Source organism: Desmodus rotundus, chromosome 10 (assembly GCF_022682495.2).
Source record: "Desmodus rotundus isolate HL8 chromosome 10, HLdesRot8A.1, whole genome shotgun sequence".
Classification (NCBI taxonomy): domain Eukaryota; kingdom Metazoa; phylum Chordata; class Mammalia; order Chiroptera; family Phyllostomidae; genus Desmodus; species Desmodus rotundus.
This window is the reverse complement of record NC_071396.1, coordinates 95,803,264-95,830,315: the sequence shown is the minus strand read 5'-3', so window position 1 is coordinate 95,830,315 and position 27,052 is coordinate 95,803,264. Positions and strand designations below refer to the sequence as shown.

Genomic DNA, 27,052 nt, shown 5'->3' with positions numbered 1-27,052 from the left:
TTGCTTTCGATTTACAAAACACCAGATAAATGGTCATTAATGAGTAGATAACCAGCTCTCTGTATTTATAACAAATGTTAACTGAAATCACCAAGCGCTGTTTTTCAAAGAATAACTTGACTGGGTTTTTGGCTCCAAGACTCAAGAATTCTTTCTTGAGGTTAGTTCTCCAAGGGGCCACCTCTGTCCTGTTGTTTTTTCTTCTGTAGTCTTCAAACTTGGAGGTTTTCCTTAAAAGAGAGACCAGTCACCTTGACGCTAGGGGTAAATGGTCCCGGAAACCTCCTAAAACCATAGAAGAGAAGAGTTACATTCACTTGGGTTTCCTGCATAGATACCAGAATAAATCTGTTCACTGGATTTAAGCAGTCATTCTGCCAGGCCAGGACCTCATTTTCAGTGAGTGGAGTGATATATTTATTCATTAGCAAGTGTTGACATTAGGTAGCAAAATGTGTGTAAACAGAGAAGCCACAAAGACAGGAATGTGCCACTTGGGGGGGGGGGGAGAAAAATTCTCCACATCAGCCAATAGGAAGTGATTAACCTGCCAATCGGAAACTCAAACAGCTGGTTACTCACCCAAAATGCTTTGTTTAGAATAAAACAAAAAAAGGAATGAAAAAAGGCATCGATGTGGAAGGACAGGAGGGTACACAGGAGGAGCGGTCGCAGGGGAAGCCCCCCTGGAAGGAACTGCCCTGACACAGGGAAGGTCTGGGGCTGGGGGTCCCCCCCTCACTGACACGTGGGGGCTGGTTTTGCCGGCCCCCCGGGGATGATGAGGTCAGATACGCAGATGGGATGCTGTCCGAGGTTTCTCTCCTCACCTTCTCTGTGGGAGGGGAGTATTTGGCTGGGGAATTTAGATCGGCCACTTATATTCTTAAGTTTCTAAGCCCTAGGTGGAATTTTTGGTCTTGGGTTACTAGATGAGAACCAGTCATGAGATTTTTACAATGGACAACTGTTAAAATCTTAACCAGTTGCACAGCTAAGGGCATCCTTTCTGCGAAAGCTCCAGCTTGGGAAGAGGCAGCGGGAAGCGGGCTGGGCCCTGCCCTGCAGCCTGTGGAGGGACACGGGACTGAAAGTGAAGCTCTGTTTTGCTGTGGTTCAAGCCACTGCGCTGCGGCCTCTGAGGGCCTGACCTTTGTAGACCTGCGTGCTGGCAGCGCTCTCTGGGAAGGAGCCTTCCATATGGCTGAACCTAGGGACAGGGTGGCTGAGCCTTCCGGCAATGCGAAGTCAGGCAGGCCCTCTCTGCCCTCACCGCACAAGGGACAGGAGTGTGGTGTTTTGAGATTAGATCTCACTTCAAGGAGTGGGGGGGGGGGGGGTGGCTTTGTAGGCTCTGCTCCTTGTGTTCGCTGTTTCCCGTGGTCTGAAAGGGTTGAAGAATGGGGAGGGGCGGGGTGTTGCAGGCTGCACTGGGCCTGCTTAGGCTGGGGACCCACTTGGCCAGTGCCCATTGGCAGATGGAGCCTCCAAAGTCTAGCTGGGGAGACTGGGATCTAGCCTGCCTTTACCTTCCTACCCAAGCTACTCTCACCTTTTCCAGGCCTCTCTCTCTGTATCCAGATGATCAAAGAGTTAGGTCAGTGGTTCATTTACTTAGGTTTTGGTTCAGTCATCCATTCTGCAGGCCTGATGATGTGCCTGCCTAAAAAAATGTGATGATTCCAGTGTAGTAGTAGGTTGTCCTTCTGTGGCCAAGATTGTGGATTGGGGCAGAGCCGGGGACACTGAGGGTTTAGTGGAGGTGGCCGTGGTGTGGCTCCTCTGTCCAGGACGGCACTCGGGAAGCTCAGAACTAAGGTGACAAGACTGAGTTGGCTCATCAGGAGCCATTCTCTTGGTGAGGGAAGTGGGGCTCCAGCTGCCTCCCCTTGTACCCCTCTCTCTGTCTGCGTCCTTGGCTGCTCCCCAGTCTTGCATCTTCTAGGACTCATGCTGCTGGGAGAGGGAATGAGTCTTCCACAGCACCCAGAATCCGCTGGGGGTTTAGTAAAGCTTGGGCCTCTGAGTGTGTGCCAGCCTGCGCTCTGGGGAGTGGGAAGCACGGATGGAAGCTGAGACCCTGGCGTTAGAGTTCCATCTCTGTGGAGCTTTTTTGTGGCTGAGCGATGGGGGTGTGGCTGCTTTGACCTTATTTTACAAGTCTGGCAGTAGCTTGAGGCCAGTCTGGATGCTGAAGATAGTCTCAGCCCGGCTACCTGCAGGGAAGGGAGCGAAGAGAAGCGAAGAGAATGAGGACTCTGGTGGCCTGGGGACGGAGAGCTGTGGGACAGACGCTATACGCTTGGGTATGGCCCAGCTTACTGGGTGGCCCCTTGGGCTAGTCCATGACGCCTCAGTTTACCTGGGTACGAGTGGAGCAGGTCTACTTTGCTATTTCACTGGGGTGGTAGGGAGGCCTAATTAATGTTTGTAAATCCTTCCTGAGATCAAAGGCTCTGCAGAAGGGCAGAGCACCATTTCATAAAATGCTTGTGGTTGCCAGTGTGGGGCTGGCTTACCTTTGATCTGAAGCAGGCCGACACCCTGAATGTGGTCCCAGCTCTGCCCCGAGTTGCCGGGCCTTTCCTTTGAAACACCTTGCCCTGGGACTCGGCCAGCCAAAGCCGGGCGGGAGGCGTGGCCCTGCATAAGTCATCGTGTTTAATGTGGGGCTGTCTTCCATTGGGGAGTAGGGAGCAGCCAATCTCTAGAACACGGCAAAGGCCATCAAAGTACTTTAGAAAGTACAGGGTATACACCATTTAACAAGCAACTCCATTTCCTGTCTCCTCCATTGTTTTCCATTTGATTAAGTGTATCCTGTAAAACTGTATATTCCTGTTAGGAATTATACTTTACGCTGATAAAATGAGATCACACACAGTCTTTTCTCTTTTCCCTGCCTGCGGCCCCTCCTGCTTCTCCCTCCCCTGGTGAAGAGAATTCTTGCAAAGTTGTTTTTCCAGCCTGGGAGAGAATGCTGCAGTGTTGGGGAGGGAATGAGAGAGAGAGAGAGAGAGAGAGAGAGTTGGGGGGGGCGGCAAGCAGCAGAAACCCAGAGGTACTTTCTGGCGACCCGTAGGCCCCCCACCTTCCTTCACCAGGTAATGGAAACAGCTGCTGGGCCATGAAAGGGCTCCCGTGGGCCGCGGGCCTCCGGACAGCTCTTTTGCTTGGTTTCTTACTGGCCCAGTGGTTCCAGTGGCAAACTGGTGGTGCACACCACAGGTACTCCTGCTAGGGCCTGGGGCGGGCGGGGGGTGGGGGGAGGTTGCACCAGCTACCCCCGTGAGGGCAGTGGCACCTTGTATGAACCAGCCTTTCTCTGTGGTTCTCAGTAACTTTGGCACTGGCCACGTGCACAGTAGCTTACAGGGTCTTGTGCATTTTTTTTTCCTGCAACTCATTAGTTCTGGTTCCTGGGCATTAATTTTTGTTTTAATTGCTTGCAGGGAGGTTGTTGAGTCTGTCTCTCAGCTAGATTTGTCGTTATCCTCATAAATGTTTAGGTCACTGTGCCCAGTACCTGAGGGTTACAAAAATGGGAAGAAACGCTTGTAAGTAGAGTTAGGAAGGACAGGCTCTGAAGGTGAAGGGTCAGGTACAGGCAGCAGGAGGAAGTTTCAGGCGCTGGGTGCCAGGAAGATGCTGTAGGAACTGAGGGCAGGGCCTTGCAGGCCCGGGGTTGTCTGGGATGGTTTCCAGAGATGGGGGGTTTGGACTAGACCTGGAAGCAGGTAGAGTATTTTCCCTCTGGCTGGGAGCCTTGGCGAGAATGTTCTCCATCTTGGTATCTTGATCTGGTGGTGGCTCCGCACAGGTGTAAGCGTGAGCACAGTTTGTGGAATTGTGCTGGAGTTAGTTATGCCTTCCCACACTTACTATACGTCAATTAAAAGGGAAAATAGAAGTCCCTTTAGCCCAATGCTTGTCCTGGGAAGGTCTTAAGGAACTGGGAAATCTGTCTTTAAAAAGATGGGGGCGAGACACTGGTCCATAGGAATGGCAGAGCGGCCACTGGGTCCAAGCAAAGAGGCTCAGGGAGCGATGGCAGCAGGGAGATGGCCACCCGCATTGAGGGTCAGAACCTGGGCCTCCTTTGACCTTGGGAAGTACCTGCTTTCCCTCCTTGGGGGATTTGCAAGAAGAGAGAAATTCCAGCCAGTCTGTGTCGAGCCTGACTCGACTAATGATTAACTGGCCTCCCAGAGCCCAGACGGTGACAGGGTGCTGTGGTCCATCTCCCGATGGGCAGCGCGGCCGGAGCAGCTCATTCATGTCAGCCTTGGGGCCACGAGTCAGCCATGTGGAATGTTTGGTTTCTGTTGAATGCTGTTCAGGATGTGCTTAAAAATTAATCTTGGTATTTTTTATGTATTTATTTCTGTATTTCTTTCTTTTCTCTTTTGAAATCCACAGCAGACTGTCCAGATGCTGTGCCTTCCTCCGCTGAAACAGGGGGAACGAATTATCTGGCCCCTGGGGGGCTTTCAGGTAAGATGGGTTCTCAGATTTTCCTGGCAGTTCCAAGACCCTCCTGGAGATAGGAGGAATGGGGGTGGATGGAGGGCCGTATGTCACCCCAGCTGGTCTGGAGTTCTCACTTTTCGCTGCATTACACTGGATGTGACCTTGGTGACTCTGGGGCCCTTCAGCTGGTAGTGCTGAAGTCCCTCCCACGCCAGGGCCAGGCCGCTCTGCAGATGCGGAAGTGGGTCCACCTTGGGAGTGGTGGTGTGCCGTGTTTCGTGGTTGCTTGAAGTGTCATTAGTTCATAGATTTCAGCTCCTTTTTTTTTTTTTAAGATTTTTAATTTATTTCTTAGAGGAGAGAGGGAGAGGAACATAGATCGGTTGCCCCTCCCACACCCAACCAGGGACCTGGCTTGCAAGCCGGGTATGTGCCCTGATCAGGAATGGAACTAGAGACCTTCCAGTTCACATGCACCGCTCAGCGCATGGAGCCACACCAGCCAGGCTTAGCTTATGGCTCTTCGTTTTGCTCTTTCCCTTTGTGCATCGGGTGCTTTGAAGGGGATGGATCCACCTTTCAGACAGATCCCAAGTGTAGGATGGGCATTCTGAGTAGATGGCCTTGACACTTCTCCAGCTTCTCCAAGTCCGAATTCCCAATCCCACCTAGTGCAGGGTGCTGTAGAGGCAGGAGCCGGGCACTGCAGACAGGAGGCGCTAACGCTGCTACCCAGGAGGGATGCTTTTCCTTAGAGCTGCTGGTGGAGGATTATGGAATTGGATGGGGGTCCCTGAGCATCATTGCTCCTGAGGGGCAAGAGAACAGAGTGATGAATTTGGAGAGACTCATTAGCAATGTAACTGAGGGGCATTGCCATTTTTTCCAAGCCATCCTGTTTCCGCCTGTCTTCCCCACCCCAGTATGCCATCACTGGATTTTCTAAAGAACTAGCTAGAGCAAGAGGAAAGTAACCAGGGGGGTGGGTGGGGGGGCTCCAGCAGAGTCTGGGCATTTGTTATTTCTTGCTTGTGTTTGTGCATTGCTGTAGGACCACGGCAGCTCAGATAGAAGCTGCACAACTGTCTTGGGGGTGGGGGGGGACTGTGGTTCACCCTCTTATGTGAGGCGACTAATTGGTCAAGCGTGGCTCAGGCCACCCGCACCAGTCCCCGCCCAGGCTCTCCTCTCCAGGAACGGCTTGCTGAGAATGTCTTCAGGGAGACTGTGTTTGTTTTTATTTCTGTGCAGTATATACTCCGAGTGTTATCTGAGACAGAGGCTATTGTTTACTCAAAGTTCCTAATGAGAACTGAGCAGGAAAAAGAGGGACCCAGAGTGGGGAGGGGGCTTGGGGCACAGGGAGGGGAGTGGTCCAGAGCACGAAGACAGAGGACAGCGTGTGAACTGTGTCTTCTCTGCTTTCTAAGGCTGAAAGAGTTCCTGAAAGAAAGAGGGCGAGGAGAGGAAAGGGTCTGAGCAAAATAACACTCAGGCAGTTAGATGCTTTTATTTTTTAAATCCTGAATGCGCAGGGAGGGGCCCCAGCCCTTCTGAACCACATGAAATAAGCAAGGGAAGTGGTAGCTTTTGAAAGGAGGGGGCTTTTCGGAAGGTTTGTCTTACTGATAACATCTTGTCTGTCTCCTCTGCTTTGGAGGAAGTGACGCCAGGCTGAGCCACCAGACTGGGTGCCTCCCTACCCGAGAGCTGAGCAGTGACCCACTAAACAGCGTTCCTCACGCAGCCCCTTCTGAGACGGGTGGGCTTTATGTTCCAAAAGCTTTTCCAGTTCTGTAATGAAATGGGGGGGGGGGGGTGACACAGTTATTTTAATCCTCCCCCCCCAAAGTAATTGCAACCATTTAGATTAATGGGGAGCTGCTAGGAAAGGCGTGCTTGCTTCTAAAGGGATCCCGTGGTTTAACAAAACTGCAAAAAGAAAAAAAGGGGGGGGACCTCCACATGAAAGAGCATTTGTTTTGAATTTTAGCTCTTGATTTACTAATTCCCAAGGCTTCAAAGTTTGAGCTCTTTCTTCTTTCCGTTTGGAGTTGGAGCAGTTTATTAATAATGTGCCGTGGGGGGAAACTGAAGAAACTGTGTTTTGGGCTGGTGCCACTGGTTTGGGGGTGTCTGGAGGGGAGGCAGTGGGCACAGAGAAAACCTAGGGCTACACCCTTTGCAGCGAGAATGCCCTCCAAAAGACGACTGTGGTGGCCCAGGGCCAGGACAGAGGGTTTTGTAAATGGAGACAGCCCAAACCTCCTCCTCAAGAAGTTGATCTTTCCATTGGTGGGGGGGTGGGGGTGGCCTGGGTGTGTCCGCCTTGCAGAGGATGAGGCCATTGGGGGCTGTGGTGGCTGAATGGGGCGGGGCCTGGCTGGGGGGGGCCCTGCTGGGTAGGGGAAAGGGTTAGCAGAGGTGGGAGGGCGGGAGCCTACCCAGGGGGTGGGGGGCAAGAGGGCACCAAGGTGGGGAGCGGTGAAAGTGCCGTCAAGGATCTGTCCCCTCCTTCCCCTTCTCTGCCTTGAAATAACCTCTCTGAGTGTCTCTTTCACAGGCCCTGTGTGCTGTTTTCCTTCCTGTCCTGTCCTGGCTGAGAGCAGCCTTAATGAATGGGGCTCAGTTTAGGGTGGGAGGCAGGTCGGCAGCGGGAGCCAGGGCTTGATTCTCTTGGCACGGGAAGAAGGGAAAGAAAAAACAGCCGAATGTGAAAATGTGGGGCCTTGGCCGTGGGGGTAGGGGTGTCCTCAAAGGCATGCCCCCTCCTGAAAAGCAGGGCGGGGAGGGGGGTGGACTGCAAGGCTGGCCCTTCCCTTTCCTGCGAGGAAGGGGAGAGGAAGGGGAGTGGGCGGCAGGAGCCCTGGGAGCCGGCCTGCTGGCTGCAGGTTGGAATTCCAGCCTTGCAGCGAGGGGCTGGCCAGTGACAGGCCCAGGCCTTCGGGACTCAGCAAGCGTACCCCGCCCCTGCAAGTTTCCCCAGTCTGGCTGTGACTCGGTTCCAGGAGATTGTACTTTCATTTCTGACAGCTGGCTCTCTGAGACAGATGGATGGCTCCGTGCACGGCTGTGTGGTGTGTGTTTGTGTTTCAGCTGTACAGATAGACGGTCCCCTGGGCAGACACATGCCTATGGGCAGGCTCTCGGATAGGCTCGGGCCCTCTCCCATGGGGTCGGCAGATCTCAGTACAGCGTCTCCACGAGGATAGGCACTTGGGCCGTGTTGCTGAATTGGTTCTGAACTGTGACTTGTCAGCCTGAGCATGGTGCCTTGACTCTAGAACTCCAGGGGGGGCCCTGCTGCTGGAACGTGTCCTGGCCTAGGAAGACCCCCCCCCACCAAGAGAGGTCTGACAGAGACCGGAAGCGTCTAGGTTCACCTTACTGGTAGAAGTGGAGAGGATTTGCTTCCAGAGCTTTCACTGTGTCACTGGCAATGAAAAGCATGTGTTAGAAGCTGTCAGCTTTGCAGTCTCCCCTGGAGTTTTGGGAGGGGCTTCCCTTTAGCTCGTCTGCAGTTCTGGTTTGGGCGGGGGGGGGGGGGGGCACACAAGAAAGATGTTTTCCATGTAAGTTCTAGGTTCTTCACGAATCCTCCAGCCTCCTTTATGTATTAATACTTGGAACTGGCTGGGCCTCACCTACGCAGACCTCGCTGGTTAGGGCAGGAACTCCAGGCCAGCGACCACTTGTAGTTACTTAAACTTTAAAAGAGGTGCCACTGTGGGTTTCAAGGAGGGAGGTGGGAAGCGATGGAGGCATAAGAACTCAGGTGTCTTGAGGGACCCCATCTCGTGGCTGTGCGAAGTCATATTTACTGGGGAGACACGGCCCCACCGTCCCAAGGGAGGCCAGCTAACTCCCTCGCTAGGTCTTAAGGTCCTTGTGGATTTAAGTGTGAGTGATGGCAGCAGCCACCTCAGGGACAGTTCTGGCCTCCTCTGGTCGCTGCTGCCCACCCCTGTCTATGATAGTCTCAGGGGAGAGTCTTCCAAAAATACCTGTATAATCTGAAAATTTGGTCCTGGCTCAGTCCACGGTCACCTTGGGTTCCAACCAAGTAGCTTAGGAAAGATCATTCCATCCTGTTTTTTAAGGAAAGTTATTCAGCTGCATGTGAACAGTTATTTATTGTCTGGGTTGGGATGGTGATGGCAAACTGGGGGCCTGGACCTGGGCCCCTGTTGCTGTGTTTTTGGTGTTGTCTCCTTCCCCTGCCTGGGAACACTGTGCTCTCACCGAGTGCTCTAATGCCTTTGGGGGTTGGGGTGGGTCGAGCTCATCCAAGTGACTGAGAGCTTGAGCTTTGAGGGATGAGTCAGATGGACCAGCACAGGTGACCCTCACCTACCCACTCCCCTACTCCCTAGGCCACTGTGAGAAGTGACAGTCTAGATCTCTAGGGACCCAATCCATATCTCGCTAAATGACAGCGTGCTGACTCGGGCCTAGGGCCAGCTCACCTGGTGCCCACCCACTGCCAGTGAAGACAGTCCTGGACCATGGCTCAGGCTGTTTGCTCCGTCTGCCACGCTCCAGGTCATGCGTTCACCTCTGCCTAAGGACTCGGGGATGAAACCCCTTTTGTCCTGGAAAGAATGAGGCAGTCAGGCAGGGGAGCAGTGCAGGGCGACAGCATTCAAAGTCTGGGGCGAATGTGGGCTGCTCTGCCTGCTGGGCTAGATGGGCTGCCGCCTGGTGAATCCTGTCAGGCAGAGCAGGGCGACAAGTCACCAGCGAAGGGGCAGGGGATCGGGTGAGTGCTGGGGTCCGGCGTAGCGCGTGGCTACTGTCCAGCATACCGACCTTCCCCTGCCTTGGGCCTTTTCTGAGCAGAGCCTGGCTGTAGCTGGGTTATTCTTCAAGACCCATGGCACCTCTGAGCCAGTGGGGAAGTGAAAAGGGAGGAAGTGCCAAAGGACTCAAGATCAAGTTTGGCTTCCTATGTGTTTCTTCATTGTTGCCATTACTGGGCTATAATGTTGCTTCTGCCCGCGCTGTGATTGCCAGGCTGCTGATTGTTCATTTCAGCCTGGACCTAGAAGCTGGGGCAGCACTTGAAAGCGGGAATCATAACCTGCTGGGAGAAACTCGACTCAGTCAGGGCCGTGATTCCAGATCACTTGCCTGCACGCCTGCACGTTAGAAGCCCTGGGGTCTTGTGGTGGGGGGGCCTGGCATCAGTAGTTCTGGAAGCTGCCCAGGTGATTGCAGTGTGCAACAAGTTGGGGAACCCTGGGTGGAAGGGGCTAAAGGGGCCTGTGTTCCTGCAGGGAGTGTCTTTGGTGGCTTCTGTTGGGGGCTGTGCTGGTTTTCTGTGATTTTAAACAGTAGCCTCCCCTTATCCGCGGTTTCAGTTGTCCACATGAACCACGGTCCGAACCTGTTCAATAGAAAACGTTGGAAGGAAACAATGTATAAGTCCGAAATTGCACACCCTTCTGAGTGGCACAGTGAAATCTCTCACTGCCCCGCTTGTTGGCTTGTCACGGCCTCTGTCCAGGGTCCCCACGCTGTAGAGGCCACTCTCAGGGGTCATATCAACTGTCGTGGGACAGCAGTGCTTATTTCCAGTCACCCTTATTTTGCTTCACAATAACCCCGAAGCGCAAGAGTAGGGATGCTGGCAATTTGGACTCGCCACAGAGAAGCCCTAAGATGCTTCCTTTAAGTGAAAAGGTGGCAGTTCTCAACTAACGAGGCATTTTATTTTCTCGCGTTGCAAGAAGAATGGTGAGTGCAGTGCAGGACAGGTGGAGAGAGAGACCACTTCGCAGAACTTCTATTTCAGTGTGTTGCAGTAGTTGCCGTTAATGTCTTTCTGTGCCTGGTTTGTACACGAGACTTCATCATAGCTGCGCCCGGCAGCCGGAGACATGGCCTGTGTGGGGTCTGGCACTACCCACGGTTTCAGGCCTCCGCTGGGGGTCTTGGGCCACGTCCCCCGCAGATAAGGGTGGGGCTACTGTGCACGCTGCTGCATGAAGAATGTGAGTGTGTGCCTTGCTTTTTGAGCCTCTTCTCAAATAAGATTTTTTGCTTGATTGTAGGAACTCGACACGGTGTGTTGTTAACTCTGGGCCCTCGTCCAGTTGTCGCGAGTGACATTGTACAAGGGACGTGTGCATGGGCCCGGGGTTCCTGTGGGGACGCCAGAAATGTTCCGGAACTAGAAAATAGGGGTGCTGGCTGCACGGTTCTGTGCATGCACACGGTGTCACCGATGGTAAATTTTATGTCGTGGGTGTTGTACCACAATTTTAAAAAGTAGTGATTTGTGGTGGCTTTTAAATACATGCAGATTTGGATAATCAACAAAAAGTGTCACTCGAGAATAAAAGTGGAGAGACTTCTGTTAGGTGCCTGGGATCCGCTGTTGCTAGACGCTTGTTTTCCAGAGCGCCTCTGAAGTCTCCGGAGGTGGAGGTGGGGGCGCGTTGTAGAGCCCGGCTCTCTGACTCGATTTACCCGAAGAAGCCGGCAGGAATGTGTGTGTTTTCCGAGCCTGAGCTTTGTGAAGTGGGCGCAGGCGCTGGGTCCCCACCAGCACAATGCAGGGGGCTGTCTCCCAAAGCCTGGGGTCCTCCTGTCCTCCCGCCCCTCCTCTGGCCCTGCTGCTGGACCCCCTGGTCGATGGGGCACCTGTGCCCAGGTTCTAGGGCTGTAGAGGAGGCGGGTGGTGCCCGGGAGCCTGGGCAGAGGACACTGTACGGCGCGGCCACAGGGAGGTCACCGCTGGTCCTACCATCTTTCTCGCCCCGCATTGAATGGCCAGCCCGGAGCCTGGCGGCCTGCCGACTGTCACAGAGAGGCTTCCTCTCTGGGCTATTTTCAGCGGGAAGGTATTATTAACTGCTGAGGCACAGTTCCGAATTTAGTGGCTAACACACCAGGAAAGCAGCATTCACCTGGTTGTGGCAACTCTGCCGAAACACGCCGGCTCATTCGGGGGGCTTGGCTGCCCCTGCTCCCCTCCACTTCTCCCCATGGGGATCTGGGCCCCCACCCAGTTCCTGAGGAAGCTGCGATTGGAAACTCAGCACCTGCCATAGAGAGCATGGGGCTTTGCATTAAACCACCTCCTGAAAGGTGTAGAAAATAATAGAATTTATATTCTGAGATGAGGAGATTTGGTGATGGGGTTGAGGCACTGGACGGCAAAAGGAACTTTGTATATAGAGAGTTTAGGACAGGGTTTAAAACAGGGTGATAACTTTCACCTTGTAAGTGAACAGGAAATATTGGGACAACACAGGAAATTGCATCACTCCTTTCATGAGAAGAACTCCAGAAAAAAGTCGTTCGTGAAAGGTAGTGGCTGCGAGGAGACCAGCTCTGTTTTGTTTTCTTCCCCCTCCTTCTTCCCTTCCACCCCCATGAGAACTTTTTAGGCCATTTTCTTTAAGAAAGAGGTTGTTTGAGAACTTTATGTTATTTTTATTATTTAAAAAAATATTTTACCAGAAGGGTCACCTTCAGTTGAAATGTTAACTGCAGCCTTATTTCCCGGTTTACTAAAGAATCTTTCATGACTTTCTCAGCTTCCTTCCCCAGACAGTGGGGCCAAGCAGCTCTTGGCTGGAAGCGAATTTCGGTTTGGCTGCGCAGGCCTCCACACTGCGCCCCACCCAGCGTCATAGCTCAGTCTTAACTTGCAAAAAAGAAAAATCTTATATATTTTATTTTGGGAGGGGGCAGGCAGGAATTGCCTCCTGCCCTCCGTCTTTTCTCCCCAGCGGCACCTTCCCCTGCACGGAGGTGCCTGGCGTTTGGCAGGTCAGTACGCAGGGCTGCCTTTGTCTTGAAGCCACTGAATCGAGCCCCTTCCAGCCCCCTCGTTCCACCCGCCCCTCAGATCCTTAACTTCTGAGACTGTGTTTCTAGGGCACTAGTGAGGAGCGGAGCACAGGCAGATATGGAGCCGCCCTGGTACTGCTATGCCCCGAACCTGTGCCCTGCCCTGGGGAAAGGAGTCACAAGGCTCACCTGCCACCCGCAGGCTTCCCGCCAAAAGAACTGGCCACAGCCCCGGGTGGTGTGAAGGAGATACTGACCTGGGTGTGAAAAGAGTTTCCATGTACTCAGCTCTGGGTTTCTAAGTCTCTCAGAGATGGCATTGTTGTAATGACATGGGACAGTTCCCCCGACCTGTGTGCTGTCAACCAGCGAGCCACCTTTAGGATGGAGACCAGAGAGAAAGCTGCTTGTGTGGCTTGCTGGCTCCCTACTCGGGCCTCCCCTCCCCAGCTTTTTGCCTTAGCGTGTGGCGTTTTGTTTTCATAGCACTACAAGAGCCCTGGGGTGTGGGAACGCATTGTTGATCACTCGGGGAGGGGAACTTGTCCAAACAGAGCAGGACGCCATGGCAGAACGCTGTGGGCCAGGGGTGTACCCACAGAGGTTACCGGGCTGGCGCCCGGCTGGAAACACCGCTCAGGGTCCCCCGCAGCTGTCTGGGAAGTTGCTGAGGACAGCTTGCCATCTCCACAAGGAATGCAGGACAGGGCCTGGGCCTTTCTGGCTAATAATAATCGTCCCCACTTGGAAGGTACTGTCCCTTCCCAGGGTAGGTTCACACCTGTCTCTCTACCCAGGTGTAAAGCTAGGTGGGCCAGCTGCTTTGGGCAAAGCCAGTGTGTCTCTGGTTCATTCGCTTAGCAAGTATTTATTGAGCATCTACTATGTGCCAGGCTCTGTGAGATGTGGAGGGTCAGTTCTTGGGCCGTGATAGAAGGGAGGGAAGCATATGTGCTGGCTTCCCTGGAGGTGCTGTTGGGGGCATGACGTGGGAGGCTTTTGAACAGAAGTTGCTTCTTTAGGAGTCAGGCAGGGGGCAGCTTCTCAGGCAGTCTCTACAGGACAGAAGGAGCCGGGTCCCATGGGCTCGGAGCCGGGCCTGGGCGTGCGGTGTTGTGAGACGTGGTGTGAGTGCACGGCTGGGCCCCGGGGTGGTGGTCTGAGGCACAGGGTAGGCAGAGCACTCCTGCCACCCATTTGGGTCTGTGCTTTGGTTGTGTGGTCTGTTGAGAGTTGATAAAACAAAGCGTGTGGATAAACAGTTGTGTCTTCTCTAGTCTGGTTCCAGCCCCCCCCCCCCCCCATGGTGAGATAAGAGGCACGGTCATAGTTATCATTCCGTCATAGTTATCATTCCGACCCTGGCCATATCCTGGGGGCACAGAGAGGTGACCAGCCAAGCACTGGCTCTTCCATGGGAACACAGTCAGGGGCCGATGGGGCATCTGGGAGCAGAGTAAGTATTTCATGTCCTGACAGCCACAAAGGAGGTGGGACGACTTTCCTAACTCCGGTGGGCTGGATTCTCACGAAGAGCATGTGGGGATGTACCTGTGCTTTCTAATTTGAAATCTGGTGGTCAAGCCCAGGTCGGAGGTCCCAGCCCGGTGTGAGGCGCCAGGCTGCCTTCGGTAGGGTTTGCATAAAGTCATCAAATGCTCAGTTACCAAGGTGTTTCATTTTCACGCTCATCCTGCACCAACCCCCCCCCCCCCCCCCCCAGTCTGTTCCCTGGAGGCCCATTGAAGGCTTGGTGCTGGGAGCTCACTAATTTAATTAATCTTGCTCCTCTGTGGAGCCCCACTGGCCTCTCCTGGCTGGGAGAGACGTTTGGGCCTGGGGTTTGATCCAGGGCAGAAAGGGCTGAGGGGATCTCACCTCAGTTTTCATCTTGCAAAGTGGGGGCTTTCTGCCCTTCGGACAGAAGGCAGCTCAGATAACCGGGCCAGGGACTGTTGGTGGCTCTTGTGTGTGTTTATTTCTGTGTTTCTTTCTTACTTTTTGACTTGGGATGGTCACTCAACAGGAACAAAAACTGTAAGACACCAAGATACGGCTCCGCTGTCAGTAGACACCCCTTTCTGCGTTTGCCACTCCACCTTTTTCCCCCTGCACCCCTCTGGGCACCTCCTGAAGTTGGGGGGGTGTCTCTTTCCCTCGTGGGCTAAATGAACTGAGGCTGGGAAGGGTCATGAAGCTGCCTCCACTCAGAGAGCCGCCTGGGGACCTTGCCAGGCCCAGGCTGCCCCTCAGACGGCACGGCCTCTCCCCCTCGTTAATCAGTAACCCAGAGGGAAAAGCACACGCTGAGTTCTTCTGTGGTCTGGGTGCACAGTACAGTTCTTCAGCTCCATGGGCCCTGCCTCCAACTCGGGGAGCCGCAGTTAAAACCCCGCTGGGGGATATTTCCCTGGGGATGGGGCCTGGAGCGGGTGGGGAGGGCGCTGCAAAGATTGAACAGCCTCCCCCATCTCAAGGTTGGAGGGATGCCCCAGTCTCGGGAGGGGGCTTGGAGAGGATTACAATGGGAGGCAAAGTGCCCTCCAGGTTTCTGTCCCCAGAGGCTGGCCTGCTTTCCTGGCCTGGCAGTGAGGAGGCTCAGCCACCAGCTGACTGCGTGGCCTTGCAGGAGCCCTTGCTTTGTGCCTGGGCCTCAGTTTTCTCATCTGCAAAATAAGTGGCTGAATTGGGTCGCCAAGTTCCTTGAGGTGCTGACATCCTATGATCTTTGGTTCTTGGATTGGTGGCCCCGTGGGAGTGAGACCCCTGTAGCTGAGGTGGTGGGGCAGCTAATGGCCTCTTCCGTGTGCAAATAAAGAGAGTAGTTATTCCTGCTTCTTGGCTTACAAACTCCTCCTAGAATGAGTGACAGCTGAGGAATCTTTCCCCAGAAAAACACCCGTGCACACATTTCCAGGGGCCGTTAGCCTTGCGGTGGAATCTCCTGTACTCCGTAGAGTAAGTTTCAGGAGACTGTCCAGGGGGAGCTCCAGGAGAGGCGGGGCCTTTTTCTTTCTTCTGGGGGCGGGGGGGTGGGGTTGGGGGGGAATATAGGTAACGTTTACGGCCCTAACCATTTGTAAGTGTATGGTTCAGTGGCATTAAGCACACGCACTGTTGTGAAACCATCACCACCGCCTGCCTCCAGAACTTCTTCACCTTCCCCACTGAACTCCGTGCCCACTAAACACTGACTTCCCCAGGCCCCTCCGCTGGCCACCGCCTCTTTCTCTCTATGGGTTTGACTCTTCGAGGGGCCTCATAGAGTGGAACCATGCTGCATCTGCCCTTTCGTGTCTGGCTTATTTCAGCTGGCGTGTGCCTTAAAGGTTCCTCCATGTTGTAGCGTGTGTCAGAGGTGCCCCCTCTTTAAATATGTATGTGCATGTGTTCTTGTTTATCCCTTCATCCGTGCGTGGGCACTTGGGTTGCTTCCACCTTTTGGTTGCTGTGAATAGTGCTGCCAGGTTAATGGGGGTACAAATAATCTCTTGGAGATTCTTCTGGGTATATACTCAGAAGTGGGATTGCTGGGTCATGTGGTAATTTTAGGTTGAGTGACACCCAGTAGGGACATCTTGACTTGTGTATCTGCGTGGACTGATCCCATGGGGTGAGGGGAACCCATGGCCCACCATACTCCTGGTTGTGCATCTGGGTGGGCCTGAGGGTGAGCCCTGGGGCAGAGGAAGTGAGAGAAGGGTGGGGTGCAGTGACTACGTCTGTCCCTGTGTGGTGCGGGGGGAGGGGTGGCCTGGCTTGGCACTAATACGGGCAGGTCAGAGCCCACCTTTACGAGAGGCCCCGAGTCCTGAAATGCTGCACAAAGCAGCCGTCTATTTGTGTTGGACTCCAGGGGCCTTGTGGTGGCAGCCCAGGGTGGGGGAGACTTGCCTTGTCTTTCATTCCCTGGCCTTCTCGCTGGAGGCTAGAGCTGGCAGGGCCCCAGTAAGGGGGAGGGGGGCTCAGGCCCAGGGGGCCCTGGGTGCTCTGGGGGTGAAAGGGCTGGGATGGCTGAACAGTGAGTGTGTCAAAGCCAGAGAGATTAGATTACGGAGGCAGACAGAAGTAATGATTAACTTTTCCAGTCTGCACACTGTCTCCAGTCTGTCGTACTGTTGTTTTTCCCTGTGAGTACAGTGTGGGCCCCGGCCTGGCCAGGCCCTGGAGTTGGGTTGTAAAGACAGAGGAATGAGGGCTGGGAGTGAGCAGGGGGTGGGGAGCCAGGGAGCTGGTCGGAGAGGGAGGCTTTTCCATCAGATGCTGCACTGGAATTTATTGGCCAGAATGCAGTAAATGTTCAAAATGCCATCCCATCCAGCAGTTTTCATAATTGTTATGGAACAAGGGGTGCTGGGGAAGGGGACGGATGAAAAGGACTTTTGTTTCCCACTGTATTTTTCCACGTCCTCGGACGGTTTTCCTACCAGTCTAGAGAAACTGGAGTGGAGTTGGAGCTGGGTGGGGGATGGGTGGGGGCAGGGCAGGGCCTGCTGCTGGGTCCTGGAGTACCTTCCCAGGAGCCGAAGGTCACTGTGCACGGGGATGCACTAGAGTGGGGCCCACAGAACAAGCAGCTCACTGCAGAGTGGCCCCCAGACCCGCAGAGCCAGGCAAAGCTGTCTTGTACCTCTGGTGAGGGGGGGGGTCCTTTGGGAAAATTGGCTTATTATGCATCCATTTTTATGAAGCTTCTTATCAAGCTTTAACATGTAGCCAACGTACTTACAAGTGGTTAATAAGAAGCAGAAAATGAGGGACCTTTTGGTAGTTTTAAGGAAAGGCTCTTGTTTTTTTGGATTCGTGTGTGAGTGTACACCCATTAGTTGGGGATACATATGCAGAGGTTGGGGGGATCTCAACTCCCTCCAGGTGGGAGATGGATGGATTTTGAGATTGGGTTAGGCCAGCTTCCTGTTGCCTGCCCGTCCCACCCTCTTGTGTCTTCCTGGGGGTGGCAGTGAGCAGATAATGCCATAGTGCCGGGTGGCTCTGGGGACTCTGCCTGTGCGTGTGTGTGGACCTGTTTGGGGAGAGCACTGGTGAGTTGTTTGGGGGCTATGGGTGAGAACTTCGCGGTGCACCGTGGAGTGGAAAAGTCTTGACGTTAAAACTTGAGAAGTTTTAATGAGGCTGGATGTATGCTAAACAACAGCCAGAGAGGCCCATTTACTGTAAATATTATGAATGGAGTTGGCTGGCCTGGAGTCCCCACCCTTCCTCCGAGGCCTCTCGGAGCCGGGCAGAGCTGGCCTCCTCCGAAGGCAGCCGGTACGCGCTATAATTTGCATGGCTGACGGCTGGGGCACAGGAAGCCGCGTCAGCCCGGCTGGCGAGACAGACGGGAGCTTTTGATTTGTGTGGTTGCCCTCCCCTGTCCTCTCCCCTCAATTATATTCTCTGGTGGCCAAAAACTGTTCCGAGGAAGGACCCCCGGGCTGGGGGTCTTGGACTTGGACATTTGAGGGGCTTGGTAGGTGGGGGTGGGGCCTGCTTGGGGAGCAGGGAAGTATATTTTTGCTCTAGTAATTGATTACTCATCACAATTTGTAAGGCACAGTCACGTATTAGTGTTCTAGACTAGCAGGATCTGCCAATCAGTAAGCTTGGGAAAGTTTGCAGGAGGAGAGTGGTGATGGGTTGGAAACTTCAGGCCTCCAAGTCTGGGGACAGACACACTGGGAGGAGACACGCCCCTGGGGACTCACCTTGTCCTGAGGGCCATGAGTGACAGGACAGAAAGGATGCAAGTTTGTAACTCTTTGAAATGGAAGAGTTGGTTTGGAGGTGGACACAGCAAAATCTAACCCAAGTCTCTTTGTCCTTTTGATTTGGTTTTTATTGTTGCAAATTAAATGCAAAAATGTGCTCTTCTCCCCCAAGTGATTTTCTTACTCTTCAGAAGGTAGTAACAATAAACACAACCAGCGTTGTTTCATACTTTGTGAACCACAGAGGGTAGCCAGAGACCATCAGAGCCAGAATTGGGCCCGTGGGGCTGTTTTGCCCCAGTCCCCTTCAAGTTAGTTATGGACAGGTCAACCTGAAGCTCAGAGAGGGCAAGCCACTTGGCCAAGGTCACAGAGCAGCTTGCTGGCCAGGAAGCCACTTTCTTGGTGTGAGAGAGCTGGACCCCCTAGTAGGCATAGCCTTTCCAAAGTGAGTTCTGAGAGACACTTATTTTCACTCTCTAACACTTGCAGGGCAACTCTTGGGGGCTGGTGGCTTTAGAGACCTGAGGTGGCTCCCCACCCCCAGCTCACACTTGGCAGTATTCTGGCCTCCAACCCCAGCTCTGCTCTTTGGCAAGCGACCAACTATGCCTCATGTCTTCTTTAACATAGGGATGGTAATAGTATGTAACCTCGTAGGGTTGTTTTGAGTCCCTTTGGAACAGGGCTTGTACACAGTAGATGCCCATCTGTCCTTCCTTGGGGACGGGGTGGGCAAAGGGGAAGAGTGATTAGTGTTTTCCAAGCAGCTGCAGAACCCAAGAGATGAGACTCTTGAGTATAGTTGCAGACTGGGCCCTGGCCCCTGCTGCTTTTGCGTCAGGTCATAACGACCATGTGAGGTTGGCCCTGAGAGTTTCAGTCCCTGCCAAGGTTCCATGGGAGGTAGGTTTGAACTGGGGCAGCTGGGTGGGGTGGGGGGGTGTGGGGGTGTGTCGTGCCATAGTCGGACCTCCCTGAGGGATAGCATTTGGGGAACTTGGTTTATTGGGCCCAGGGACCTGAGGAAGCACCCCAGCCTTTGGAGGAGACCCTTTGGCACCCCCTGCCCACCCTGCTGGTCCTGCCACCTCAATGGAGATAACCTTGTTAGAGAGCCCTGAAAAAAATTCAACTTCCCCAGTGTCTTCTACCGGTCAGAATTCATCCTCTGATCCTTTTGGAAAACGAGCTTGGCGCAGTGAGGGAAGGCTGGGTCTGAGAGTTAACTGGAAACATTTTGAGTTTGTTCCGACTCTGTGGGTGACTTGCTCTAAACCCCAGAGGAATCTGAGGGGCCCCTGGCATGACCTTGGCGAAGGCGAAATGTGGCGGATTAGAACTGACCCTGAACCCAGACACCTCGTTGGGTTTCCAGGTGTTTGTTTTGGTTTTTGGTCATTTGCTTCTTGAAGAACGAGAGACCAGTAAGGGCCCTTGGTAATTGAGAGTGTGCAGGACGAGAGTAGATCCGACGCATTGGCGCTGGTTCCCCATTTGTCCCAGCCCTGCTCCCACAGTGGGCTGCCTGCTCTCAGAACAGCCCGTTGCCTGAACAGGGAGGGGAGCAGTACTGATGGGCACTGTTAACCTTTGAGATGTCTGGCGAAGGGGGGAGGCGGGATGAGGCAGCCCTTGGTGGCGCCGGAGTCCCGAGGGAGAGGGAGGACCCTGGACCTGCTGTGGGGGAGGCGTGGTGATGTTTGCTTTCCAGGGTTGCCGGGTTCAACTTCTGGGTCTAGTTTTGTGCCCTTCATTTGCCCTCACCCGCCTGTGTGGGGCCACTGTCTCTGTCTGCCCGGGTGTCCATCTCCCTGGCTTCTCCATCCTCAGCCTTCTGCTCTGCTGGACCAATGGGGGGGAGGGGCGTCCCATTGTTGGATTTGGGCAGAGAATCTCTCTGCCTTTGTCATCCAGGTGTCTCACAGAGATGAGGCGAGTTGAGAACCTTCTATGCCCACCTTTTACCCGCTGTGCACCGGCACTGGGGCACATTGAACGCAGTGGCTCCAGCCACTGAGGCTCTCTCTGTCCTGTGCTGGCTTCGGTTCCCAAACAAGTCTCTGTACTGAAAGGTCAGGATGTTGGGGCCCCTCTCCTCATCTGCTCCGCCTCTGTGCGTGGGCACAGCCAGGCTCGGATGGCCTCACGGTGGGACTTCACAAGTGGGAGTCCAAAAATGGTACCACCGAGGCACTGAACTTGGTCTTTCCTTCCTTCCTCTGTTTTTCCTTCATCTCCTCATACCTTCAAATAAAAAAAAAAATTGAAAGGGGGAAAATCTCCCCCTTACCTAAAACCTGGCCTTGAGGTCTGGTCACCCCATGCGGTTGAGACCTCAGGCTAGAGCTTCATTCATGAGCCTTCTAGAAGGGTCTGGTCTGTTCATTCATGACCAGGGTAATTAAATAACTCTTTGTAAGAGGCAGGGAGCTCCTTGTTAAGTGGTCTTCCCTAATGCAAGTGCACACACAAGGCGAAATCCTCCCCCTTCTCAATGCCCACCTCCCCCTTCCTTTTAAAGGGTTGATTTTATGCTTTAAGGGAAATGGGGAAGGGGGGGCTACCTTACAGGAATTTTAGGCCGATTCAGCATTTTTCTGGGGTTGCTCCAAACATTCCCTAAACTATAATAAAAAGAAAAAAATTGTGAACAGGCATCTGATTAGTTAGCTTTTTACAACACAGCTTTTCTGTTTGATGCTTTAAAATGCACAAATACGGTTTTAAAACAAGCCCCTATACAGTTTTCTGAGGAGGGAAAGAAGTTGTTGAAAATACCGGAAAAGGTTATAAAGCTGAGGGAAATTAACAAGGGGCTGGGAGTTTTTGCCTTTGGAGTGTAGTATCAGCCACCATGATATGAAGCCAAGTTGGGCCTGTGAGACGCTTCCTTCGTCCTGGTGACCCGCTAACTAGGGAGACTTCCTGTGTATGAGGTTCTCCCAGGTCCTCACCACGAGGCCTGGGGAGCCCCCAGGAGCTAAGCACAGACCTTCGCGGGGAGACGCTTGTGGGCTGTGGGTCCAGTTCAGGGAAATGGGTTTCTCTGAAGATGATGCTGAGCGCTTCCCAGAAATGAGCCCCAAGCCCCAGGGGGCATTTGGGGCAAAGGAGGGGAATCTCTGGTTGGCAACGTGGGAAGTACGACACGTTAAAGGGGCCTTAGCTGTTGCAGGGGTTTTGCTGGGAGCCTGTTTTGTGCTCAGAGATGGTCCAGGAGCAGCGAGAAGAGGGCTGTGGGGTGATGTGGGTGCCCAATTCGGGCACCTAGTGGGCTTTCAGGGGCCTTGCTCACACACAGGGACACCCACGTGCTGCTGTTTATCTGGGCTGGGCCATTAACCTCAACAGAAAAAGGCTTTTTCCAGGGATGTCTGGCAGCAAATTGCTGGGTGGACTGGCTGGCTGGCTGTGCAGATGAAAGAGAAACCCGCCAGAAAGCTCCCTCCTCTCCCCCTCTTCCCCCTCAGGGCCCTGGGCCAGTCAACCTCAGGCCCCAGCCCCCGCCCAGCTTCCTCTGCCCCCAGAGGCCCGTGGGGCAGACACAGCCCCCACCCCTTGCCCGTGGGCCTGGCACCAGGGCAACTCAACCTCAGGCTCCCACCCCACCCTGCACCTCCTCTTCCCGCTTGGGGGTGCCAGATTTCAGGGGGGCCAGGCTCTGTTGAAACAAAGTATTGTGAGACTTGCAGGGGGTCTTCTGAGCCTCTCTCCCGCGTCTTCCTTCCCGGGCCAGGTTTGTCATCCTGAGTTGGGATAATGAGGGAGAGCTTCTCACGTTCCCAAACACCCTCCCCTCGGGCGGGGACGCCCTGTGTCTTCCAGAAGAGGGGTTTCTCCTCCAGCACGCTTGCACGCCAGAGCACTGTTATTTACGTGGATGTTGTGGTTCTTTGGTGCAGCCTTCAGAGCTGAACTCCCTCGGCAAGAAAGTTCAAAGATTGCCAGCGCTCACGAGTTTATTAGCAGTTGATGGATACTTTGCAGAAACAAGTTAATGCCTGATGAGTCACCTTCTGCTTGGAGCCCTTGTCCCTCTCTTGTTTTTCCATATGTTCCTGTGCACATGCAAACACACACAGACACACACACAGCTTCTCTCATACTTGTGCTTTATAGGCGCATGAGTGTTTGGGGGCTGACAGGCGCCTTTGCTGGGGTTGAGTTTCAGTGGGGTGGGGATTGAGGGAAAGGAATGAGCCCCCAGCTCCCCATTTTGTGTAGCTGCCTGGGCAGGCATTCGAGAAGGCCAGTTGGGGTGTCAGTAGGAGACAGCCGCCCAGGGTGTGTTTGTGGCTGCCTCAGTAGGTCAAAGTGCACATTTGAACACTTATTCATGGGACACCTCTCTGCAAGACTAGCTGCTACTTAAAAAAAAAAAGTTCACCGAGCTGACTGGTTCCCAGGTCCTAACATGCCTGTAAGGAGCTGTGAGCCTCGCTGGGTTACCTAGCCTGCTGGGGCAGCAGACATGGGGCCCCCAGCCTTCCTCCCTGCTGGCCGCTGCATTGGATAAGTCATCCTCTATTCTGCAAGCCCAGTAGTTCTGGAATCAAGAAGGTCAAGCACACTCAAAGACATATCACAGCCAACTAGCCCCATCTTTGTTCCTTAACTGCCCCCCCAGAAAGTGAGAAGGGAGGGTAGGAGGAAGCCCCTGCCTCCTGGGGCCCCTGCCTTTCCCCATTTTTGTTAACAAATACAAGACTTCCGGTCTCCGCCCCGCCACCACAAACCACAGCGTTCGTTCCTGCAGCCTGGCCCAGCCCGGGCTGGGAGATTTATGGTTCCCAGTCAGGGGCCTGCCCCACTGGCTCTAGCTTAAGGAGGAGCTGGAATGCCAGCCGCCAGGGCTCCCTTTCCCTTCCATCTATTCCCCTGTACAGATCTCCGCGTGTCTGTTTAGGAAAATCACCTTACCAGAACCACGCCAGTCTCCCGGACTGCCTGTGGGTAGAAGCACTTCTAGGACAGCTGGGGTGGGGCCTTCAGGGGAGGGAGGAAGGGGCGCAGACAGGAGTCTAGATTCTTTTGTGTGAGCAGAGAAGGGCACTGTAACGATGGCCGTCCCCAGTTTAGACACATAATCTTCTGTCTGGGCTGGAGGAAGCTTCGTGGAGGTAGTCTGGGTTTTAACACGAGCCAGAGAGAGAGAGAGAGAGAGGAGAGAGAGAGAGAGAGAGAGAGAGAGAGAGAGAGAGAGAGAGTGTGTGTGTGTGTGTGTGTGTGTGGTGTGGCATTTTGATGGGAATTCACCCTTTGTGTACGGTGCTGCTGCTGACAGACACTGAGGGCTGTTTTTCTATTAGGAAGATCTTTTTGCCCCCAAATCTTCCTCCATTTAAATTTTCACCACATAGCACTTGCTTATGACCCAGGCCCCTGATCTGAGAATTTGGTGACAGTCACAGAGACCATACAGGAAATGGTCCTAGAGCCTGGGGACCTGAGCCCTACCTAGGTCTGGCTGTGTCAGCCTACCGGGCCTGGGCAACACGCTCTCTGGGACCCACTTTTCTCATCAGGGTGAGGAGGGCCCAGAGCAGCTGGCCTTCAAGGTGCCGTCCAGCTTAAAGAATTGTCACTCTGGGCCATCTCTGAAGGCCTTTTCTAGCTTTAAAACTAGGACCCGACCCGCCATGTTACGAGGGGTCCCCTGGCTTCTGAGCTCTGCTGGCATGGGAGCTTCCTTCGGCCAGGTGGGCTCTCCCTCACAGGATGGGGATGTGGCGGGAAGGGGCACCCCCGTGAACCCTGTGCTCACTCAAAGGCCAGTGCTGTTCTGTCGGAGGGTCAAGCTTTCCAGGCCCCCGGAGGGGGACTGTAGAGTCTGCGGCATATCCAGCACCGCTGTGACCTCCTCTCTCATTCAGAGAGCCCTGCTGGTTGGAGGGGTGCGTGGGTGCGAGCGTCATGATTCCAGGGCGTGGAGGACAGCCGACCCCATCACCACCAACCGTGTCCGCCGTTTTGTTTTGCAGATTCCCAACTTCTTCTGGAGCCTGGGGATCGGTCACACTGGTGCGTGGTGGCATACTGGGAGGAGAAGACGAGAGTGGGGAGGCTCTACTGCGTCCAGGAGCCCTCCCTGGACATCTTCTATGATCTACCTCAGGGGAATGGCTTTTGCCTCGGACAGCTCAATTCGGACAACAAGAGTCAGCTGGTGCAGAAAGTGCGGAGCAAAATCGGCTGTGGCATCCAGCTCACGCGGGAAGTGGATGGTGTGTGGGTGTACAACCGCAGCAGTTACCCCATCTTCATCAAGTCAGCCACACTGGACAACCCGGACTCCAGGACGCTGTTGGTACACAAAGTGTTCCCCGGTTTCTCCATCAAGGCTTTTGACTACGAGAAAGCGTACAGCCTGCAGCGGCCCAACGACCACGAGTTCATGCAGCAGCCGTGGACTGGCTTCACTGTGCAGATCAGCTTCGTGAAGGGCTGGGGCCAGTGCTACACCCGCCAGTTTATCAGCAGCTGCCCGTGCTGGCTGGAGGTCATCTTCAACAGCCGGTAGCCGCGTCGGGAGAGGACAGAGCGTGAGCCGAGCGGGCGCAGTCCAAACTACTTTGCTGCTAATATTTTCCTCCTGAGTGCTTGCTTTTCATGCAAAACTCTGGTCATTGTTCTTTTTTTTTCCTTCTTGTCATTTTGTTTATGTTCTGTTTTGTGTTTTTTTTTGTTGTTGTTGTTTTTGAGAAATAGCTTATGAAAAGAATTGTTGGGGTCTTTTTTTTGTGGGGGGTCATTGTGTTGGCAGGACACCCCCACCCCCTCACCCCCACATGAAAAGGGGAAATAAAAATCAGTCCCACCAAACAGTGTATGAATGGGGAGCAGGCCCTGGCTTTGGGGTCATCGGTTCACTTGTCAGGGTGGGTGTGCAAGCGATTGTGTGTGTGAGTGTGTGTACGTGAATACAGGTGGGGGACTGGTGTGCCCTGCGTGCTTCCCGCTGACCTCTCTGGCTGGGAGGTTTGCACTCCCCAGCTGTGCCTCTCTTGCCCTTTGGTTGTGTTCAGTGGGGCAGAGGCAGTAACCTGGGGAGGCCTGCGACCCCACCCCCGTGTCCTAGCAGCTGCCAGAGCAAGGCCCTGCCTCGTCCCTTTCAGGACCCAGGCCTGTCACCAGGCTTCTTAGAAACTACCCTGCAAAAGGAGGCTGAACCAGAACCAGTTGTTTTCAAGCTTGTCGACTCCCCCCCAGCCACCCCGCTGCCGTTGTCGCGTCTTTGTTTGGCCATCTGCTCCTGGATGTCTCTGAGATGGGGTCTCTGAGATGGGCTCCCCGAGGGCTGCCGGGGCAGCCCCGCCACAGCATTGCTCGCCCAGTGCCCTCTCAGGCCCCTCCGCCTCTCCCCTGCCCTGGCCACATCAGGTTTTCCCCGGACTCAGAAAACCAGCTCCGCACTTTCCTCCCCTCCTCGGCCTGTGTGTCCAGCTCTGCTGTTAGACCAGCGAGGGGAGCAGCCCCCCTTCCCTTCCCACCAAGAAGGATTCGGTCCATCATAACCCAAGGTACCGCCCTGGGCTGACACCTAACTCTTCTGTCGTTTCCTCTACAACTCATACACTCGTATGATACGTTGACACTGCTCTTAGCTCAATGAGCATGTTTAGACTTTAACATAAGCTATTTTTCTAACTACAAAGGTTTAAATGAACAAGAGAAGCATTCTCATTGGAAATTTAGCATTGTAGTGCTTTTGAGAGAGAAAGGACTCCTGAAAAAAACAAACCCTGAGATTTATTAAAGAAAAAATGTATTTTATGTTATATATAAATATATTATTACTTGTAAATATAAAGACGTTTTATAAGCATCATTATTTATGTATTGTGCAATGTGTATAAACAAAAATAAAGAGAAGATGCACTTTGCTTTAATATAAATGCAAATAACAAATGCCAAATTAAAAATGATAAACACAAGATTGGTGTTTTTTTCTATGGGTGTTATCACCTGGCTGAATGTTTTTCTAAAGGAGTTTATGTTCCATTAAACAATTTTTAAAATGTATACTTGATTCCATGTTGTCCTCCAGCTCCTTTCTCTTCTGATGGGATGGCTGTGGGAGGGGTGTCAGAATCCAGGACAGTTGGGGTCTCCGGGCCCGGTGCTTGGCTGGGAGGAGGGAGAGGTGGGCTGCAAAACGAATCAATTCCCTATACGCTAGAAAGACGCTTTGCTGCACAGTCATCCCTCCTGTTATGTGCTGTCCCTTGGGTGTTGCTTGGGCGTCCAGAATGTGATGAGATCAACACCAGAAAGCCCTGACTTACAAAGGGGATGATCCTTTTTCAAAACTGGAAAGCGGATTTTATTTTGGATGGTTGGGTAGGAGATTGCATTGGAGATGGGGGGGGGGGGTTCTACAATCCTAAGAACGCAGACCTGACTTGCTGCTTGGAAAGTCCTCTCTTGGTGTCAAGTCCTGAGCCCAATGGGCCCATCCTGGAGGAAGGTCACCACCACGCTGGCCTCCAGGACAGGCTTCCTGAGAGCCGAAGCCCTGGAAGGAAGACTAGGGGGAGGTCGAGTGTTGGTGATAGGCCATCTCCTAGGTCCTTCCCAAGTTCTGGGCCAGACATTCCAGGAAGTGGGGAAGACCGGACAGGGCGCCAAGTCCAGGTTCTGCTCCACAACCACCTCCCCCATCTGCTTGTACTCCGGCCCAACCGCAGTTCTCCAGTGCCCTTGCCCAGCCCAGGCCTCATGGCACTTGGCTGGAGAAGTGCCTCTTTAGTACTTGCCCTGGGATCTCCATGGTTGACCTGAGCCTCGTTTTAGATTCAGACTCTTGCACAAGAGATGGGACCAAATTGGGCACCAAACGGGAGCTGTATGTGTGTCTTGTCAGGGCTCTAGAACCGTGGACCTAGGAGGGAGTGGCCTCTGAAGTTGGAGGTTAAGGTTTTGGGTATCAGAGACTGGGACAATTTCAAAAACCTTTTTGGAGGGGGCCAAAGTAAGAATGGCCAATTTTTAATTTTGCCAAATAGACACACAGCAATGTAGCTTACTGGCACCATCATTTCATTCAAGGGACTTCTTATACAACTATG

At 53.6% G+C, this 27,052-nt stretch overlaps 1 protein-coding gene across 2 annotated transcripts in view; it reads left to right on the top strand.

Moving 5' to 3' along the window:
- Nucleotides 1–26,013, top strand: part of SMAD7 (SMAD family member 7) — a 30,851-nt gene extending 4,838 nt beyond the window's left edge. The window contains exons 3-4 of one of the 2 annotated variants that reach the window (XM_053913140.2): nt 4,423–4,494; nt 23,966–26,013. In XM_053913140.2, coding sequence (XP_053769115.1) covers nt 4,423–4,494; nt 23,966–24,504 — 611 coding nt within the window. In that variant the 3' untranslated portion in view covers nt 24,505–26,013. Of the gene's footprint in view, nt 1–4,419; nt 4,495–23,965 lie in introns of both variants that reach the window. The other variant, XM_045187913.3, reaches the window with a different exon arrangement.
- The last annotated feature ends 1,039 nt before the right edge of the window (nt 26,014–27,052 follow it).